We start from the raw sequence: 21,987 nt of genomic DNA, 5'->3' as shown, positions 1-21,987 counted from the left end.
ATCAGGTTGAATTGTGGCGATCTCTGTCTGCGGACAGGGTTATGGAGCAGCGGGCTCTCCAGAAACACGGGCCCTCAAGTTCCATACAGAGCTTGATAAATGGGCCTCAGAGCATCAATTTTAAACAACTTTCTAAATTACTTCTATTAGCAATTTCTCTTTGTTCTCTTGGTATCTTTTGTTGAATAGTAAGGATGTAAGCTTAGGAGCACTATATGGCGGCAGTTTTGCAAGAATGTTATCCATTTGCAAGAGCACTAGATGGCAGCACTATTTACTGCCATATAGTACTCCAGATGCCTACCTAGGTATCTCTTCAAAATAGAATATAATGAGAACAAAGAGTAAACACTTTTACACTAATAAGAATTAGCAGAATTGATCAACCTTGGCCCTCCAGAGGTTTTGGAACTACATTTCCCATGATGGCCAGCCAGCTTAAAGTGTCTGAGCATCTTGGGAAATGCTGGCTGAGCATCATAGGAAATGCAGTTCCAAAACCTCTGGAGAGACAAGGTTGATCACCCGCTGCATTAGAGAGACAGAGATACTCGCATATCACTATACATTTGGAGCACAACAGGTTGATTGCACATGTGTAACCTGTTAGCATCATTGCGCAGGATTAAAAAGGATCAATCAACATTTAGCTAAACCCTCAAGATCACCATTTAGTTTGTTAATCGTTCACATTTTGTTTTTTATTTTTACATTGATAGAGTAAAACAACACAGATAACTGTTTCCTGTTGTTTTTTGGATCTAATGATTTCAAGCTTCAGGGGTATTAAAGGGACATTGCAAGGTAATTTCTACGCTACTTGAATGTGTTCCCAGTGATCTGTTTTACTTGCTGTAGTGTATTAAATTATTTACAAATAGCTCCTTTACATTTATTTTGTCATTTAAACTAGCTGTGTTTGCCTGTTGAAACCACCACATATACTAAAAAGTTGAATGCTTAAACATTCTCTAAAGAAAAGTTATGTAAACAAGTGGCAGCAAATTGAAATCAAGTTCCCAGTAGACTGTGTAAGAGAGAGAGATAGTAACATTTTAATTTTTCATTTTAGCCATTGTGTAAAGTCAGATAGGTAAGAGAGAGAGGCATTAATGTGTAGAGGAATAGATAAGAGTAGGAGGTCTACTATTTCTGCTGGCTCGGCCCATTTATATGGGCATATTCTTGAGTACAATTGATTGAGGCTTGAATCAGCAAAAACAATTTTTTTGTATACAAAACTAAACATAAAGGAGAAAATTCCCATGCACGTTATACTCTGCAGCTACTATAAGAAGTCATTGGGAGCACATTAAGGGGAACTGTTTTACAGCACAATGTCCCTTTAAGGGCAGGAGCATTTTGGAATTGTGATTACTGGAAAAATATGGTGATATTACCGGCCAAAAAATTATCTGCCAAAAACAAGCGAAGATCAACTCCTATATTTTGTGTTCTTTTTTATGTATGTTATTAAAGAGGGATGTTTGAAACCCTTTGGAAATGTCTTTGTAGTTCCCAGCATGCAGTTTAGTAAAGATGTCTTCACTGTGAAGGAGAAAGATGGAGCTGTGCATGTGCCTGTCATTCGTACTGGAGATTTGAGTTTCGAGTCCTCTGTACGTTGTTACACTCAGTCTCAGACCGCTCAGGTGATGGATGATTTTGAAGAAAGAAGAAACTCTGATGATTCCCGTATTACGTTTCTGAAAGGAGACAAAGTGAGTAAGCTCTGAAATGTTCATCCTTCGGTAGGTGCATGTAACATAAACTGGACAAAACAATTCTCTATTTTCTCCATATTTTTAAAGGTGTTCACACTGAGTCAAGTTAGTCGAATGTGTGTTATGTTTATTGTATTTTTGGGTGAGATGGGGTCTACTTTATGTGTCATTGGGATCTACCTATGCATGTGCTAAGCATAAATTGATCTTTGTTTAAAGTGCCATAAAACATGTTGAGGTCTGTGCATATCCTAAAAGGGCTAATTAAATAAAAAATAGTTTGCTTAAACAATTGTTTAAAAATTGCTGGCAAGTATTTTAAAATATTTTTAAAAATACTTAAATAGCCATGCTGCCTGGAGCAGTCTACTCCACCCCCCTTATCAGTGTTTAGAAACAGGCATTGTATTTCAACTGAGTTTACAGCTTCTAGGCATGCTCCAGCAGATAATCCCTATGCATTTTTGCATTCTACCAAAGCTACAATAGATATAGCCATAGAAGGAAATGTTTGGGGGGAGTTAGAACTTTACAATTCGGAAACTTAAAAGAAAGGGTTAATGGCAAGGCACTGCAGTATACATTTGCAGGTAAAGTAATTATAAGTACATATTATTATATTTTGTCTCTATCCCAACTTGTTTTATGTCCCTTTAACACGGAAAGTAAGATTATTGTGCTGAATATTTTTTTTTTTTTTTTGAGGTGGTGCAGAATATACTGTATGTGTATTTACAGTTATTTTAACCCGAGTCCATGATGTATCAATAAATGACAGCATTAGTGAAAAAAATAGCTGAAAGTGATGGGCAGTCTGGGGATATTAAAAAAGAGAAAGTGTTGTAGTTTTTAAACATACTAAACAGAGGATTTGGGAAGGAATGTATCTGTAAAAGATCATATTTAAATTAAACATATTCAAGGTTTTTTTATTTACAATGTATTTACTGTCCCTTTAATATTTATAATACTTCAAAATAAAACATCTACTGAACTGGATGCTTTAAAACAGTGACTGACAACTTCCTAACACATGGGGCACAGATCAATATTTTAGTTACCTTAAAGTGATCGTCAACTCTCCCCTTTTTAAAAACAGATCCGGAATGTTAATGATATTTTAAGTGCGCTTAAACTTACTTTCTCCTGTTAAGTGTAGTCAGTCCACGGGTCATCCATTACTTATGGGATTATATCTCCTCCCTAACAGGAAGTGCAAGAGGATCACCCAAGCAGAGCTGCTATATAGCTCCTCCCCTCTACGTCATACCCAGTCATTCTCTTGCACCTAACTAATAGATAGGACGTGTGAGAGGACTGTGGTGTGTTAAACTTAGTTTTTATTTCTTCAATCAAAAGTTTGTTATTTTAAACGGCACCGGAGTGTGTTGTTTCTTCTCAGGCAGCATTAGAAGAAGAATCTACCTGAGTTTGTCTATGATCTTAGCGGTCGTAACTAAGATCCACTTGCTGTTCTCGGCCATTCTGAGGAGTGAGGTAACTTCAGAACAGGGGATAGCAGGCAGGGCCCACCTGCAAGGAGGTATGTGCAGTATATTATTTTCTAAGGAATGGAATTGACTGAGAAAATACTGCTAATACCGATGTAATGTAAGTGCAGCCTTAAATGCAGTAGTAGCGACTGGTATCAGGCTGATATGTATGTATGTATACTCTGAGGTATTTCTGGGGAATGGAATTTCACTAAGAAAATACTGTCTATATTAAAGTAATATTTGAGCCTGCACTGCAGTGAAAGCGACTAGCAGCAGGCTTATTAATAACATTTCATAATTTTCATTTTTAAAAAACGTTTACTGGCATGTTAATCGTTTTTTCTGAGGTACTTGGTGATAAAACTTTATGGGCATGATTTTTACCACATGGCTGTCGTTTGTTTCTGAATAAAAACAGTTTACTGAGCTTCCCCACTGTTGTAATATGAGTGGGAGGGGCCTATTTTAGCGCTTTATTGCGCAGTAAAAATTTAGTCACAGTCTTCCTATTTCTTCCTCCATGATCCAGGACGTCTCTACAGAGCTCAGGGGTCTCCAAAGCTAGTTTTGAGGGAGGTAATCACTCACAGCAGACCTGTGACAGTGTGTTTTGACTGTGATAAAAACGTTAATTATTAAATTGTTATCCGTTTTTTGGGTATTAAGGGGTTAATCATCCATTTGCTGGTGGGTGCAATCCTTTGCTAACTTAATACATTTACTGTGAAAAATTGGTTGCTATAACTATTTTGGTTCATTGTTATTTCAACTGTGACAGCTTTTTGTGCTTCTTAAAGGCACAGTAGCGTTTTTTATATTGCTTGTAAATTTATTTAGAAAAGTATTTCCAAGCTTGCTAGTCTCATTGCTAGTCTGTTTAAACATGTCTGACACAGATGAATCTCTTTGTTCACTATGTTTAAAGGCCAATGTGGAGCCCAATAGAAATTTGTGTACTAATTGCATTGATGCTACTTTAAATAAAAGCCAATCTGTACATGTAAAGAAATTATCACCAGACAACGAGGGGGAAGTTATGCCGACTAACTCTCCTCACGTGTCAGTACCTTCGCCTCCCGCTCAGGAGGTGCGTGATATTGTGGCGCCAAGTACATCAGGGCGGCCCATACAAATCACTTTGCAAGACATGGCTAATGTTATGACTGAAGTACTATCTAAATTGCCAGAATTTAGGGGTAAACGCGATCACTCTGGGGTAAGAACAGAGTGCGCTGATAATAATAGAGCCATGTCTGATACTGCGTCACAATTTGCAGAACATGAGGACGGAGAGCTTCATTCTGTGGGTGACGGATCTGATCCAAGTAAACTGGACTCAGACATTTCAAATTTTAAATTTAAGCTTGAGAACCTCCGTGTATTACTAGGGGAGGTATTAGCGGCTCTGAATGATTGTAACACGGTTGCAATTCCAGAGAAAGTATGTAGGCTGGATAAATATTTTGCGGTACCGGCGTGTGCTGACGTTTTTCCTATACCTAAAAGGCTTACAGAAATTGTTAACAAGGAGTGGGATAGACCCGGTGTGCCTTTTTCACCCCCTCCTATATTTAGAAAAATGTTTCCAATAGACGCCACCACACGGGACTTATGGCAGACGGTCCCTAAGGTGGAGGGAGCAGTTTCTACTCTGGCTAAGCGCACCACTATCCCGGTGGAGGATAGCTGTGCTTTTTCAGATCCAATGGATAAAAAGTTAGAGGGTTACCTTAAGAAAATGTTTGTTCAGCAAGGTTTTATATTACAACCCCTTGCATGCATTGCGCCTGTCACGGCTGCGGCGGCATTCTGGTTTGAGTCTCTGGAAGAGACCCTTAGCACAGCTCCATTGGATGAGATTATAAACAAGCTTAAAGTCCTTAAGCTAGCTAATTCATTTATTTCTGATGCCGTAGTACACTTAACTAAACTTACGGCTAAGAACTCCGGATTCGCCATTCAAGCGCGTAGAGCGCTGTGGCTTAAATCCTGGTCAGCTGATGTGACTTCTAAATCTAAATTGCTTAACATTCCTTTCAAAGGGCAGACATTATTCGGGCCCGGTTTGAAAGAAATTATCGCTGACATTACTGGAGGTAAGGGCCATGCCCTGCCTCAAGACAGGGCCAAACCAAGGGCTAAACAGTCTAATTTTCGTGCCTTTCGTAACTTCAAGGCAGGAGCAGCATCAACTTCCTCCGCTCCAAGACAGGAAGGAACTGTTGCTCGCTACAGACAGGGCTGGAAACCTAACCAGTCCTGGAACAAGGGCAAGCAGGCCAGAAAACCTGCTGCTGCCCCTAAGACAGCATGAAGTGAGGGCCCCCGATCCGGAAACGGATCTAGTGGGGGGCAGACTTTCTCTCTTCGCCCAGGCTTGGGCAAGAGATGTCCAGGATCCCTGGGCGTTGGAGATCATATCTCAGGGACATCTTCTGGACTTCAAAGCTTCTCCTCCACAAGGGAGATTTCATCTTTCAAGGTTATCAGCAAACCAGATAAAGAAAGAGGCGTTTCTACGCTGTGTACAAGATCTCTTACTAATGGGAGTGATCCACCCAGTTCCGCGGTCGGAACACGGACAAGGGTTTTATTCAAATCTGTTTGTGGTTCCCAAAAAAGAGGGAACCTTCAGACCAATCTTGGACTTAAAGATCCTAAACAAATTCCTAAGAGTTCCATCGTTCAAAATGGAAACTATTCGGACCATCTTACCTATGATCCAAGAGGGTCAGTACATGACCACAGTGGATTTAAAGGATGCCTACCTTCACATACCGATTCACAAGGATCATTACCGGTATCTAAGGTTTGCCTTCCTAAACAGGCATTACCAATTTGTAGCTCTTCCCTTCGGGTTAGCTACGGCTCCAAGAATCTTTACAAAGGTTCTGGGCTCTCTTCTGGCGGTACTAAGACCGCGAGGCATAGCGGTAGCTCCGTACCTAGACGACATTCTGATACAAGTGTCAAGTTTCCAAACTGCCAAGTCTCATACAGAGTTAGTTCTGGCATTTCTAAGGTCGCATGGGTGGAAGGTGAACGTAGAAAAGAGTTCTCTATTGCCACTCACAAGAGTTCCCTTTCTAGGGACTCTTATAGATTCTGTAGAAATGAAAATTTACCTGACGGAGGACAGGTTATCAAAACTTCTAAATGCTTGCCGTGTCCTTCATTCCATTCAACACCCGTCAGTGGCTCAGTGCATGGAGGTAATCGGCTTAATGGTAGCGGCAATGGACATAGTACCATTTGCGCGTCTGCATCTCAGACCGCTGCAATTGTGCATGCTAAGTCAGTGGAATGGGGATTACTCAGATTTGTCCCCTCTGCTAAATCTGGATCAAGAGACCAGAGATTCTCTTCTATGGTGGCTTTCTCCGCCACATCTGTCCAAGGGGATGCCCTTCCGCAGGCCAGATTGGACGATTGTAACAACAGATGCCAGCCTTCTAGGTTGGGGCGCAGTCTGGAATTCCCTGAAGGCTCAGGGATCATGGACTCAGGAGGAGAGACTCCTTCCAATAAACATTCTGGAATTAAGAGCAATTTTCAATGCTCTTCTGGCTTGGCCTCAGTTAGCAACTCTGAGGTTCATCAGGTTTCAGTCGGACAACATCACGACTGTGGCTTACATCAACCATCAGGGAGGAACAAGGAGTTCCCTAGCGATGATGGAAGTCTCAAAGATAATTCGCTGGGCAGAGTCTCACTCTTGCCACCTGTCAGCGATCCACATCCCAGGCGTGGAGAACTGGGAGGCGGATTTTCTAAGTCGCCAGACTTTTCATCCGGGGGAGTGGGAACTTCATCCGGAGGTGTTTGCCCAACTGCTTCATCATTGGGGCAAACCAGATCTGGATCTCATGGCGTCTCGCCAGAACGCCAAGCTTCCTTGTTACGGATCCAGGTCCAGGGACCTGGGAGCGGTACTGATAGATGCTCTGACAGCACCTTGGGACTTCAACATGGCTTATGTGTTTCCACCCTTCCCGATGCTTCCTCGATTGATTGCCAGGATCAAACAGGAGAGAGCATCAATGATTCTAATAGCGCCTGCGTGGCCACGCAGGACCTGGTATGCAGATCTAGTGGACATGTCGTCCTGTCCACCATGGTCTCTGCCTCTGAGACAGGACCTTCTGATTCAGGGTCCTTTCAAACATCCAAATCTAATTACTCTGAGGCTGACTGCATGGAGATTGAACGCTTTATTCTATCAAAGCGGGGATTCTCGGAGTCAGGGATTGATACCTTAATACAGGCTAGGAAACCTGTTACCAGGAAAATTTACCATAAAATATGGCGTAAATACTTATATTGGTGCGAATCCAAGAGTTACTCATGGAGTAAGGTTAGGATTCCTAGGATATTGTCCTTTCTACAAGAAGGTTTAGAAAAGGGTTTATCTGCTAGTTCGTTAAAGGGACAGATTTCAGCTCTGTCTATCCTTTTATACAAACGTCTGGCAGAAGTTCCAGACGTTCAGGCTTTTTGTCAGGCTTTGGCTAGGATTAAGCCTGTGTTTAAGACTGTTGCTCCGCCGTGGAGCTTAAACTTAGTTCTTAACGTTCTGCAAGGTGTTCCGTTTGAACCCCTTCATTCCATTGATATCAAACTGTTATCTTGGAAAGTTCTGTTTTTAATGGCTATTTCCTCGGCTCGAAGAGTCTCTGAGTTATCGGCCTTACATTGTCATTCTCCTTATCTGATTTTTCATTCAGACAAGGTAGTTCTGCGTACTAAACCTGGGTTCTTACCTAAGGTAGTCACTAACGAGAATATCAATCAAGAGATTGTTGTTCCATCATTGTGCCCTAACCCTTCTTCAAAGAAGGAACGACTTCTGCACAATCTGGACGTCGTCCGTGCCCTGAAATTTTATTTGCAGGCAACTAAAGATTTTCGTCAAACTTCTTCCCTGTTTGTCGTTTATTCTGGACAGAGGAGAGGTCAAAAAGCTTCGGCTACCTCTCTCTCTTTTTGGCTTCGTAGCATAATACGTTTAGCCTATGAGACTGCTGGACAGCAGCCTCCTGAAAGGATTACAGCTCATTCTACTAGAGCTGTGGCTTCCACTTGGGCCTTTAAGAATGAGGCCTCTGTTGAACAGATTTGCAAGGCTGCAACTTGGTCTTCTCTTCACACTTTTTCAAAATTTTACAAATTTGACACTTTTGCTTCTTCGGAGGCTGTTTTTGGGAGAAAGGTTCTACAGGCAGTGGTTCTTTCCGTGTAAAGATCCTGCCTGTCCCTCCCGTCATCCGTGTACTTTTAGCTTTGGTATTGGTATCCCATAAGTAATGGATGACCCGTGGACTGACTACACTTAACAGGAGAAAATATAATTTATGCTTACCTGATAAATTCATTTCTCCTGTAGTGTAGTCAGTCCACGGCCCGCCCTGTTTTTTACGGCAGGTCTAAATTTTAAATTAAACTCCAGTCACCACTGCACCCTATAGTTTTCTCCTTTCTCGTTTGGTTTCGGTCGAATGACTGGGTATGACGTAGAGGGGAGGAGCTATATAGCAGCTCTGCTTGGGTGATCCTCTTGCACTTCCTGTTAGGGAGGAGATATAATCCCATAAGTAATGGATGACCCGTGGACTGACTACACTACAGGAGAAATGAATTTATCAGGTAAGCATAAATTATATTTTTTAATATAGATATAAATTTCTAATACCCCGTGCTCTGCTACCCACTTCAAAAGTACAATTTTGTTTGAGCTAACGGTGTGAATTGTTCTCTAAGCAGCGCTATAGCTACCACAATGGTGCCATATGGGGAGAGCGCTGATTGGACAACAATTTAAACCATTAGCTCACAGGAAAATGTACTTTTGAATTGGGCGGTGGAACGTGAGGTGTTTGAATTTTATATCTATATTAAAAAGTAAGTTTTAGCGCATCTTTATTACAACTGATGAATTAAACCCCATCTAAAATATCACTAACACCTTAAAAAGGGGAGAATGGACCATCACTTTAAGGGTTGCATATTCATTTATGGCTATGAAACTCATAAATCATATATTTCCCAAAAAATGTTCGGTGTGAGAGGACCAGATTTAGGTGAGGTTTTAGATTACCCTTTATATACTCTCTTCCCTCCAAGAGTTGTAGCTATTTCTTTGCCCACTCAACAGAAACCCCAAAGCCTTCATTTTTAGTTCAGCTTTTTTTCAAGAGGGATTATATTTTAAATTTAAAGGAATAATCTAGTCAAAATTAAACTTTCACAATTCAGTTAGAGCATGCCATTTTAAGCAACTTTCTAATTTACTCCTATTATCAATTTTTCTTCGTTTTCTTGCTATCTTTATTTGAATGTAAGCTTAGAAGCACCTGGGTAGCGCTTGCTGATTGGTGTCTAAATGTAGCCACCAATCAGCAAGCGCTACCCAGGTGCTGAACCAAAAATGGGCCGGCACCTATGCTTACATTCTTGCTTTTTCAAATAAAGATACCAAGAGAATGAAGAAAATATGATAATAGGAGTAAATTAGAAATTTGCTTAAAATTGAAAGCTCTATCTGAATCATGAAAGTTTAATTCTGACTAGACTATTCCTTTAATTTCCCTTTAAAACCAAGTTAGACATAATTATTTTTCTAATAATATCTGTCTCATCTCATCACAGATGAAGAATTGTTCAGTTTTCATCAATGATGATTCTGTATTTGAACCAGAAGAGCAGTTCAAGATTTATCTCGGCCATCCTCTTGGGAATCATTGGAGCGGAGCCAGAATTGGGAAAAATGACATGGCTACTGTTACTATAACTAATGACGAAGATGGTACGTTTAACCTTTTACGTATAGATATGTTACCAAACTGTCTAGATCTTGACACTATACAGTAAATTATATTTTAAAGGGATATGTTGCCTCAAAGCAAGCTGTGTGTGTGTGTTTCTTTTTTAAATATTTTTAAATATTAGTGTATATGACAATTAATGTATAATTACCAGATAGGCAAGAACTTACTTAGAACTCATAGTGTGCAACTATGAGCTGTAAAATAAAAATAAGACTGCTCAAACAAATAAAGGTAGTCTATAATAGAAGTTCTAATCTAGACCATACAACTCGGAGTACCAAAAGTTGAACACAAAGATAAATATCAAGAGTGATTGGTGGAAATCTTATTTTCTACTGCTTATTGCTAACTAGATTTAGTTAGTTCTGTATATCCATTTCCTCCCTTCTTTACTACTCTCCTTGCTATGTATGGAGCAATAAACTTGTAAAAAAAAAAGCCACCACGTGTAAACTCAGGGCAGCTGGTACCTTTGAATTTTGGGGGTGTCATCTTTTATTTAAGCATATAAACCACAGTCCACAATCTAGTCTGTGATGCATCTTGGGTTGCCTACCACCCCTATCTAGTCTGTGATGCATCTTGGGTTGCCTACCACCCCTATCTAGTCTGTGATGCATCTTGGGTTGTCTACCACCCCTATCTAGTCTGTGATGCATCTTGGGTTGCCTACCACCCCTATCTAGTCTGTGATGCATCTTGGGTTGTCTACCACCCCTATCTAGTCTGTGATGCATCTTGGGTTGTCTACCACCCCTATCTAGTCTGTGATGCATCTTGGGTTGTCTTCCACCCCTATCTAGTCTGTGATGCATCTTGGGTTGTCTACCACCCCTATCTAGTCTGTGATGCATCTTGGGTTGCCTACCACCCCTATCTAGTCTGTGATGCATCTTGGGTTGCCTACCACCCCTATCTAGTCTGTGATGCATCTTGGGTTGCCTACCACCCCTATCTAGTCTGGGATGCATCTTGGGTTGTCTACCACCCCTATCTAGTCTGTGATGCATCTTGGGTTGTCTCCCACCCCTATCTAGTCTGTGATGCATCTTGGGTTGTCTCCCACCCCTATCTAGTCTGTGATGCATCTTGGGTTGTCTACCACCCCTATCTAGTCTGTGATGCATCTTGGGTTGTCTACCACCCCTATCTAGTCTGTGATGCATCTTGGGTTGTCTACAACCCCTATTTATTTTCAGTTACAAATAAACAAGTGATACACAGTCACGGTTTTAGATATATAATTTCAACTTTTGACCAGCGTCAGTCTTTACATACATGTAACTGTCTGAGACTTTTCTTTTTAGCACCCACCATTGAATTTGAAGAAGCAACTTACCAAATTCGAGAGCCGCAAGGGCCAGAAGGAATCGCTGTTTTAAACATAAAAGTGATAAGAAAAGGAGACCAGAACAGGACATCAAAGGTCCGTTGCAGCACACGTGATGGCTCTGCTCAGTCTGGTGTTGATTACTATCCAAAAAGCCGGGTTCTAAAATTCAGTCCTGGTGAGTAATTTTTCCAAAGAACAGAACTTCCTTTTAGTCTGTATCAAGAGAAATTTTACCACAATCATTTTTTTTTCATGTACATGAAACTAATCACAGCTCTGTTCTCTTTCCATTTGCAGGTATGGATCATATTATGTTTAAGGTAGAAATTTTGTCAAATGAGGACAGGGAGTGGCATGAATCATTTTCCTTGGTTCTGGGGCCAGATGATCCTGTGGAAGCCGTGCTTGGTGATATCACCACTGCAACCGTGACCATCTTGGATCAGGAAGCTGCAGGCAGCCTGATCTTGCCAGCCCCACCTATTGTAAGTTGTTAATTGTATAAAAGGGATATTTCATGTTGCATCTAAATGACAATAATTTAAAATGTATTGCAGTTTTTTATATTTTTTAAGTTTTAAAAAGGATATTATACTTTTTGTTTGTATGTTGGTAGGGCTTGTCACTGTTTACCAACAGAGCTGTGGGGTCTGTCCGTATTAGCCAATGAGTAATCTGTTAGTATTACTCTGCTGACAGGGTTGTTTAGAATTTAAGAGAGCCTTATAAAAAGATTTGTATTATTATAAAAGTGTTGTCTCTAACTGTTGTTGTCTTTCACTGACTTCTATATTCCTCAAATTCATAAACACATAATTAAAAACATTTCACACTTAATCCTGTGGCTCCCAATTCCAAACTGTGGCACATCATTGTAGCCGCTAATTTGAAAATGAAGATGAAACATTCTAATGAGCATATTTTTTATAAAGGTACACATAATTGGGCCGAATTATCAAGCTCCGAATGGAGCTTAATGCCCCTGTTTCCGGAAACAGCAGTTATGAAGTAGCGGTCTTAAAACTGCTGCTCCATAACTAGTCTGCTTACCTCTGAGGCTGCAGTCTGCAATCCGCCCAATCCTATACGATCGGGCTGATTAACACCCCCTGCTAGCAGCCGATTAGCCACAAATCTGCAGGGAGCGGCATTGCACAAGCAGTTCTGGTTCTGTCTACAACTTATCATGTCGGACAGACATTGATAAATTGGCCCCAATATGTAATATAATATACATGTTGAAAAAAGTATTGAAGCTCTGTAATGGGGCAGTAAACACCTAGGGCTCAATTTATCAAGCCCTTCACTCCACAAGCGAACCTGCAGTCAGTATTTATCAAGCAGCAGATCACTGCTTCCTGCCCTGTTCTTCACCTCTTAGTTGGAGAAATTCAATATCCCCAATCTGGACTTTAGTCAAGAGACAGCAAGGCTAGCCTTGGATGCAATGTTAGTATAGAGTGCATTGTTTAGCAGATCTATATAATAGTTATCCTTGAGAAGTCAGCATAGTGCATTTCAAGTTCTGTGAATTTGAAATTGCTCAAGAGCTAAATTACACGAAAATAGGTCAAAATAAATCATGAAAATACACTGCTAAGTTGTTTCATTGCTCATAACTAACATTCTATATAAAGATTCCTTTAAAGGGACACTAAACACAAACTGTAAACTACATGATTATAAACCTTCATATTTTTAAGAATAATTTTGCAATTAAATCTGCAGCTTAATTTTATCAAATTAGTATTTTGTTTTATGTTTATTCTATTCACTGATTTCCCTGTCCCCCAGAACAAAAGAAACCTTTGCTAATCAATCACAACTAATAGTCTAATATAGCAAAACTCTGTAACTTGCACTCTTGTATCCCCTTAAGGTGGTTAAGCACGGATTCAACTTGGTTTCTATTGCAAAGAATAATTTACCTATCATGATTGTTGATGCAAAACTGACAGTCCACCTTTTAAAAGCATGTGACACCACAGAAGCTTAGGGAGTGAGGGAAAAGTAAACAAAAGCTCACATAAATTGCCTTAAAGTATTAACCCAAGCCTCCCTGGGAGAAAGTGGAACAAACACATTTTTAGATGTATTTTACAACAAAAGGCTGCAAAATAAATAATGAATGTATATTGCAATAATGAAACATTTTATGCGTCGCTGAAATGTCAAGTTTCATGGTCCTTTAAGTGCACATCAGTTCTTTCCCATAAACATGAAGAATGTTTGCTAACTATGCCCACAAGATGTTTATTTTGTACCTATTTAACTATTGAAGTCTGAAATTAAAAGTGTTATTTTCTGTGAATGTCGGTGTGTTTTATCGTTTTGCCCTGTCACATTAGCCATATGTTTTCCTCACAAAAATAACATTTCTTGAGGATGCAGACTGTCACATCTTACGTGAAATATTCCTGCACTGTTTTCATGACTTCTCATGAATAATTAACTACTCTACTGGAGGTGTGAAAGCATCAGTCACTCATAAATGAATGAATTACAAATTAAACACATAAATCAGTACCTGCTCCACGGTTAATTACTTTACATTTAATTTTATTTTAATATCCAGTTAATTTCAGAGAAATAGCTGCACAAATCACATTCCTCCTGTTGCAGTCTGAAAATGTATTGCTTTGATTATTACCTTTCAAAGTAAAACATTTTCATAATTGCCACATTATTATATATATATATATAATGTCTATTAAGTTTAATTAAACAAAAGGTTATAATTTTAACATGTTCCCAGGTTGGACCTACTCTATAATTAGGCCTTTGTATTATTGTTATTTATGACCCCACAAGGAAGTCAAGGACCTGAGCCAAACTGATCTATGTGGATCACAACTGCGGAGCTTATAGATATATTGAATGTTTGCCAATCTGTGAGAGGTTGCAATAGGATGTAACTGTTGCAACCTGGATTTTGGTAAGAGTCTATATATAGTATTTTGAGGTAAGACAGCTAGTTACCAACTATGTGATGGCAAGCTGGTTGTAGATCAAGGTGAGACTTTGAAATCATTACCACTGTTGCAAGTAACAAATAACTTCACTGCCTGTGTATTTCTGTGATCTCTCTAACTTCCGGCTGCGGAGCAGCTGGTCCGAGGCTTCAGAGTGCAGTGGCTAACAGCTGATGTTGAGCACAGGTTGTCGTGCGTGTATCTCGCTCTACGGAGCTGAAGGGGGTAACAGAGCTACAGCGAATTGTATGGCTGTATCGGAGGAGATCACCCGGTTTGTTAACAGGCACGGACAGAGGCGGTGGTTCCTTGTAGATGAACTGGCGTGCGGTGCTGTGAGCACGCTGAGCTACAGGTTCGCAGTGCTGATGTGGGAATCGATGCTATTGAGGGTGTAACAGGTTCACGCTGCAGATCAGCTGTGTCAAACTGAGTAGAGGAGCGAGCCTGTGATGCTGGAGTCTGCAGTAGATTAACTCTTGCGAGTAGGTAATGGAAGTCTTTGGAAAAGACTGTGAGATTCTGATTACTCCCTGAGGGGTAAAATGTATATCTTGGCTTGTATCCGTTAGCTTAACTTGGAGCGTGCTTCAGGCGTCCTAGAAAAAGAATTCTAAAGCAGAGAGGAAGGGGCGTGTCCAGAATATATAGGCTTGGTTCGAAGGTAGTGGAGATTTAAAGGAACAGTATGAATGAGATGAAGCATATTTACATAAATGGTGACTGCAGAGGGTGCTCAGGAAATATTCATAACAGGTGACAAGTTTCTTTGCTTTGTGTTTCAGGTGGTATCTCTTGCAGATTATGACCATGTGGAAGAAGTTACTAAAGAAGGTGTCAAGAAATCTCCGTCCCCAGGATACCCCTTAGTCTGCGTCACTCCATGTGACCCTCACTTTCCTAAATATTCAGTTATGAGGGAGCGTTGTGAGGAGGCTGGAATCAACCAGTCCACTGTTATGTTCAGCTGGGAGGTGGCAGCACCCACAGATTCCAATGGAGCAAGATCTCCCTTTGAGACAATCACTGACACAACCCCTTTCACCAGTGTAAATCAAATGGTATGTACCCAAACCAATACTGTAGCTTTGGAGACATTATAATCAATCAGCATAGGAATCTATGACACTGAATTGTTATTCATAATTTATGTCACTACATATTTACTACTAGTCATTAACTTGATAGTCAGCTATCCATTAGGAGGGAGTCAACAATCACAGCCCTAATTGGTAAGCAACCTGATTGGCTAGTACGGGAAACAGATAAATGCCCCCCAGCCAATCAGATAAGCACCAGCAATCTATAATAATTATTTTTTAGAGGTCTCCTGACTACAGATTAAATGGATACTAAACCTAAATGTTTTCTTTCATGATTCGGATATTTTAAGCAGATTTTTTATTTACTCCTATTATCAAGCTTAGGAGCCGACCCATTTTTGGTTAAGAACTTGGGTAGCGCTTGCTGATTAGTGGCTTAATGTAGCAACCAATCAGCAAGTGCTATCCAGGTTCTGAACCAAAAATGGCCCGGCTCCTAAGCTTTTATTCCTGCTTTTCAAATAAAGATATCAAGAGAACGAAGAAAATTGATAATAGGAGTAAATTAGAAAGTTGCTTAAAATTTCATGCTCTATCCTAAAGATGAAAGAAAAAGCCCTTTAAAGCCAGGTGGATGTTCTTCCTAATGTATTTTTATAAATAGGATTATATGAAGCATTTTTCTAGCAAACTTTATTAATTACTTTGCTAAAATTGAATGGGCTTTACAAACAATGTATACTTTGAAAGTGTTTTTTTCTCCATATGTTTTTAAGGGTATACACATGCCTGTTATTAGGAATTCAGTGCACTTTTAATTAAATTATGGCTGCTCATCAGTGGTAAGAATCACATTAAGGGCTAGAGGCTAGATTACGAGTGGCACGTGAGCAATTTTGGGTTTATTGTGACCGTTTGCATGCATCAGAAGTAGCGTGCATATTACAGGTTGAAAGTGAATGCGATTGCTTGAGTGCAATTGAATTTAACGTTCGTCGGGATAGCGCGACTTCAGAGCTCTAGTTAATTGTTATGCTCGAATAAAAAGTGTCACAAAACACATAAAAAATACATTTAAAAGTACAGTTACACTCATAATAATACTATCTAATAAAAAGCATTTAAAATATAATGAAAAAGATATGTCTCAAGTGTTAGAAGAAGAAAAAGGCCTGGAAAGGGCTTTAAAATAAAGATACATACTTATACATGTCTAAATATGTGTGTGTGTGTGTATATATATATATGTGTGTGTATATATATATATATATGTGTGTGTGTGTGTGTATATATATATATATGTGTGTGTGTGTGTATGTGTATATATATATATAAATATGTATGTGTGTGTGTAAATATGTATTTATTTATACTGTGTGTGTATATATGTATTTACAGACATACATATATATATAAAACACAGGAATGGGCCACACTCACAGACTGGACTGGGTACACATCCTAAGCCACAGCAAACTCCACAGTCCTGCGGGCCTGTCACCCAGACTGCTCTAGGGTTAACTGCCTGGGTTGCTGGGAACTTTGCAGCTGTCTGTCAGTGTTCAGGGCTGTGGAGTTTGCTGTTGCTTAGAATGTGTACCCAGTCCAGTTTGTGAGTGCGGTCCATTCCTGTGTTTTGTATTTACATAGGGGAGGTTACAATAGCCTGTGTCACCCTGGGAGGTTCCCAGTTGGTTTGTTTGGAAGTATGCATTGCGTGGGTGCTGGTTTAGGGTCCCAGGAAGGGGGAGACCTTGTTGTGGTCCTGGGCTTGATCCTTTGGCGCCAAATGTAACTGACTTCCCCCAGTTTTGCTTTTAAACATTACTGTGAATCTGCTGGCAAGTGCCAGGTTTTCTGTGTGTTGTGTATATATATATATATATATATATATATATATATATAAATCAATATAAATATTTGCATAGGAAATTAGCACATCTAGGCAAGTATTCCCGCTCGCTTTTCCACAGAAATTCTCAACATACAATGTTACCAATGCACAAGAGAATTGTGGGTAAGATATGCAAATTAGATATGCAAATTCTCAGTTTTTTTGCTTCAAAATACTGTTTTAACACAGCGATCCTTTTAACAGGATTATGACAGCAAACCAGAAATCACTCACTAGACAAGCCTGTTTCGTTCTTTTTGGAACTCATCAGTAGGAGATAGATATATAAATACAAATGTATACATATATAGTGCATTGGAGCCCTTTGCAGTCAAGTAGATGAAAACATGTAAGATCATATTTATGCAATATTCATATTTAATAAAGTTTAACTATGTATTTACTGTAAATATTTCACATTCCAATGTTCTTCACATAGATAAATATATTCTAAGTATTTATAGATATTCCTATATATATCTGTATATATCTATACATATATATAATCATATATATATATAAATATATTGTACATTGAAGTCTATAGGGGGAATACGTTAACACGGTCGCAATAGCCTAACTTCAGCATTTTTGCGCAAGAGCAAAAACTTTTTACTTTCAACTTCTAACTCGCACACTGCCCAACGTGCGCAAAAAATTACTTTTAGCGGAGTTAGCACAGGAGCAATGAATAGCGCTTCAACTGGTAGTCTAGCCCTAAATTGGGTCCAGGATAAACATCACATATATAAACTTATCTGTAGTCTAAATTGAAATTTGAGTCACTGTTTCACAATAATTATACTGTACATACTGTACCTAAAAATGTACCTAAGAAGATGAGCTATACACATTGGCCTACATACCAGTCTTTCATCAGTCTTCACAAATAAATTTATACCAACGGTATTCCAGTCTATCCTATTAGAATTAGTAAACTTTTCCAAATTACGTTTGAGGTACTTCCTGAAACCCCCGGAACATTCTAAATTTTGATTGGCTTAAAGGGACAGTATACACTCATTTTCATATAACTGCATGTAATAGACACTACTATAAAGAATAAGATGCACAGATATTGATATAAAAATCCAGTATAAAACGGTTTAAAAACTTACTTAGAAGCTCTCAGTTTAGCTCTGTTGAAAAGGTAGCTGGAAAGCCCACTGCAAGTGGCAAATAAGACACTCCCCCCCCCTCCCCCTTCTTTTGCATATGAAAAGACCCTTTACACAAACAGTAGCAAGCTGGAGAAGGTAGCTGACGGTATTCAAATAAAACTTTGGGGCTTGGTTAGGAGTCTGAAAATCAGAGCAATGTTATTTAAAAATAAGCAAAACTATACATTTATTTAAAAGAAAAACTTTATGGGCTTTATAAATAGATCATGTACAAAACATTTATGCAAAGAAAAAATGAGTGTATAATGTCACTTTAACACACAAAAACATTTTTGTTACATGAGTTTTTGCAGGGTTTTTGTAAAACGATATTTGTAAGAAAGCAGTACATTTTACTTTTTCTATGATTGTAGCGCCGCTACGGAATTTGGCGGCGCTATACAAAAAAAAATAATATGTATATATATCTCAAATAAAAAATATATTTTTCTATATAAAGAAATATACAACATTTTTTTTATATCTTAAAGCTTAACTATTTATAAGCTCATGAGAACAGCAGTCTTGTTACAATGTACTATTTCATGTTAAATCTATTGTGCTCCATTAGATGCTTATTCTAAGAACAGCAAACAAAACAAATATTGTAAGGCTACATTAAAGGATGTCAGCTGCAAATTGTATGTTTCTTTTATATCTTTGCTTAAGGTCCTGGATAGCATCTACTTCAGCAGACGTTTCCACGTTCGTTGTGTTGCCAAAGCGGTGGATAAAGCTGGGCATGTGGGAACTCCACTGAGAAGCAATATTGTGACCATAGGAACGGACAGCGCCATCTGCCACACGCCAGTAGTTGCTGGGACTGCCAGAGGATTCCAAGCCCAGTCTTTCATTGCCACTTTGAAATATCTTGATGTCAAACATAAAGAACATCCAAATAGGTAATCCACATACGGCAAACATTGCTTCAACAGAAAATATAATGATGTAGCCAATAGAAATAAAAGACTGCAGAGAGGTTTTACTTTTACAAGGGTAGATCAATACGTCCCAATCCTGTCATAGAAAAGAAAATACTAGGAACAATGTGATATTTTTTTTCTTCTTAAATGCAATTCCCCTTCAGCTCAACACCATTCTGCAAACATTGCAACATTATGCCTTTCAAAAAAGAAATAAAGAAGTTTAGAGAGCCATGGTACTCTACTGCTTGACCTGTGCTTTTGTATTAAGTACAAGTGGTGTATCCATGACTTGGCTATAGCGACAAATTGCCTATAGAATTAAATCATCGGGATTCCGTTGAATTTTTCTCAAAAGTTCTTGTGAACTCACCAACCGCTGTCTCTTTGGTCAACATTCAGGGCACCCAACACGCTTACAAGTTTCTCATGTCCAAAGCACTAAAATGATGACACCCCTGAGGACTTAGCTATTTTGTGTATTGTTAGTCTTCAGTCACCAATCACCATGTCATGAATTGTCTTTAGATTTTTGTTAGTGGCAACTGTTGTTGGGTGACTGGAGCAGTGGCATTTTCTACATGACTCCGTACACCATATTTTTTAATTGTAGAGTATAATGGATCAGGGTCTCTTAACATATAAACAATATCTTTATGGATTTCTGTTGGAGTTATGGTTTTCTTTAAACTTTAGTGACTGCACAATATTCACTTAGCTCAATTTTCTATAGATTTCCCTTTATTACCCATTCTCCAGTCTTGCATAACCAACACATAATAATAATAATTATAATACATGTTTTACCTCTGTTATTAACTTGTATCTAAGCCTCTGCAAACTGCCCCCTTATTTCAGTTCTTTTGACAGACTTGCATTTTAGCCAATCGCTGCTAACTCCAAGGTAACTTCATGTGCGTGAGCTCAATGTTATCTATATGGCACACATGAACTAAAGTCCTCTAGTGGTCAAAATGCATTCAGATTAGAGGCGGCCTTCAAAGTGTAAGAAATTAGCATGTGAGCCTCCTGAGTTTAGCTTTCAACTAAGATTACCAAGAGAACAAAGCAAAATTGGTGATAAAAGTAAATTGGAAAGTTGTTTAAAATTACATTCCCTATTTGAATCATGAAAGTTTATTTTGGACTTGACTGTCCCTTTAACATTAGATTCTTCAAACTTGGCATTTTCTTACTCAAAACAATACAGAATAATATACTTTCACTGCAGTAATGCAAACAGAGCTGCCCAGTTAGAATTAGGACTTACTGGGATACCCTCATATATACTGATTTGAAGTCTGTAGTCTGTGAGGAAAAAAGAAATAGTTTAAATTAACTTATTGGTATGAAGAATAGTGGTTTATGTCAGTGTAATTTAGAAATGTTATTGCAGTCACAATGTTACTCTATGATTTTAGAGCAGAAAAAAATAAATATTTCACTTTACTCTAGACAGAAACTAGTAAATACTTTTTCTTTTCTTTTTTTAAGGATACATATTTCTGTGCAAATCCCACATCAAGATGGAATGCTTCCTCTTATCTCTACCATGCCCCTGCATAATTTGCATTTTCTGCTCTCAGAGTCTGTTTACCGTCATCAGCACGTATGCTCCAATCTGGTCACCGTTCGTGATTTGAGAGGAATTTCAGGTAGTCTTGCTATACCTACATTCTTACTACAGTTTTTACCCATTTTATACAGCTGATAATATCTTGTAGCAGAGTGTTGCACAAATTACTTGACAATTTACCTAAAAATAATGTTAATGTGGTGTAATTCAATTACTCTTCATCCTCCAAACACCACAAACGCCCAACACAAAGTGACATATTAGAGCTCACTCAGTACTGCGTCTTGGTAATAATTCTGTTTTAACTGTTTTTTTTTAGAAGCAGGGTTCCTGGATGAAGTGACGTATGACAGCATTGCTGTCGGTCCTGGCTATGATCGCCCATACCAGTTTGACCCCAATGTGAGAGAGCCAAAGACAGTGCAACTGTATAAGCATCTTAACCTAAAGAGCTGCATTTGGACATTTGATGCATATTACGACATGACAGAACTTATTGATGTGTGTAGCGGAGCTGTGACAGCTGATTTTCAGGTATTATTATAATTTCTCTATTTTTTAAGTGAAAAATAAAATATATCAGTTACTGGAAAAGTACATTCCCGCGCTAGTCGACTTTCTGACACATGGGGGTCCGCAAATAAATATTTTAAAAACCCTTAACTAAATACAGTATGTTAAATTTAAGTAATCATAAAAAGAAACAGAATGTTTAAAAAAAAAAAAAACAGCAAACAACTTACTTGTTTTCTTACAAAAGGAGCACTTAGAAGTTCTCATTGTAGCCAATGCCACCAGGTAGATAAGAAAGGATACATTCTTGGAACTTAAGTTTCATTCTGCCTCTTCTTTGCATGAGCAAAACAGACTCTATAAAGTTATCTGAATAGTAAACCAGCTCATGTTGCACTAACTGATTTGACATCCAGCTAGATAAGCCTTCCTGCAGATGAACTGAGATAAAATAAGGTAAAATCCTTATAAAATGTTGAATTATACATATTGCAATGATTTCTACTAAGTATAAACTGATGCTAAGTGA

The 21,987-nt window shown here is 38.7% G+C and overlaps 1 protein-coding gene across 1 annotated transcript in view; it reads left to right on the top strand.

Annotated features, from left to right (window-relative positions):
• FRAS1 (Fraser extracellular matrix complex subunit 1) overlaps positions 1-21,987 on the top strand; it is an 868,578-nt gene that overhangs the window by 823,068 nt on the left and 23,523 nt on the right. The window contains 8 exon segments of the mRNA XM_053703296.1: positions 1,516-1,721; positions 9,866-10,022; positions 11,352-11,552; positions 11,675-11,862; positions 15,135-15,410; positions 19,116-19,348; positions 20,864-21,024; positions 21,265-21,479. Coding sequence (XP_053559271.1) covers positions 1,516-1,721; positions 9,866-10,022; positions 11,352-11,552; positions 11,675-11,862; positions 15,135-15,410; positions 19,116-19,348; positions 20,864-21,024; positions 21,265-21,479 — 1,637 coding nt within the window.

The sequence above is a fragment of the Bombina bombina genome, chromosome 2 (genome assembly GCF_027579735.1).
Source record: "Bombina bombina isolate aBomBom1 chromosome 2, aBomBom1.pri, whole genome shotgun sequence".
Taxonomy (NCBI): Eukaryota; Metazoa; Chordata; class Amphibia; order Anura; family Bombinatoridae; genus Bombina; species Bombina bombina.
The sequence above is the reverse complement of the archived record's forward strand: the minus strand, read 5'-3'. Positions and strand labels throughout refer to the sequence as shown.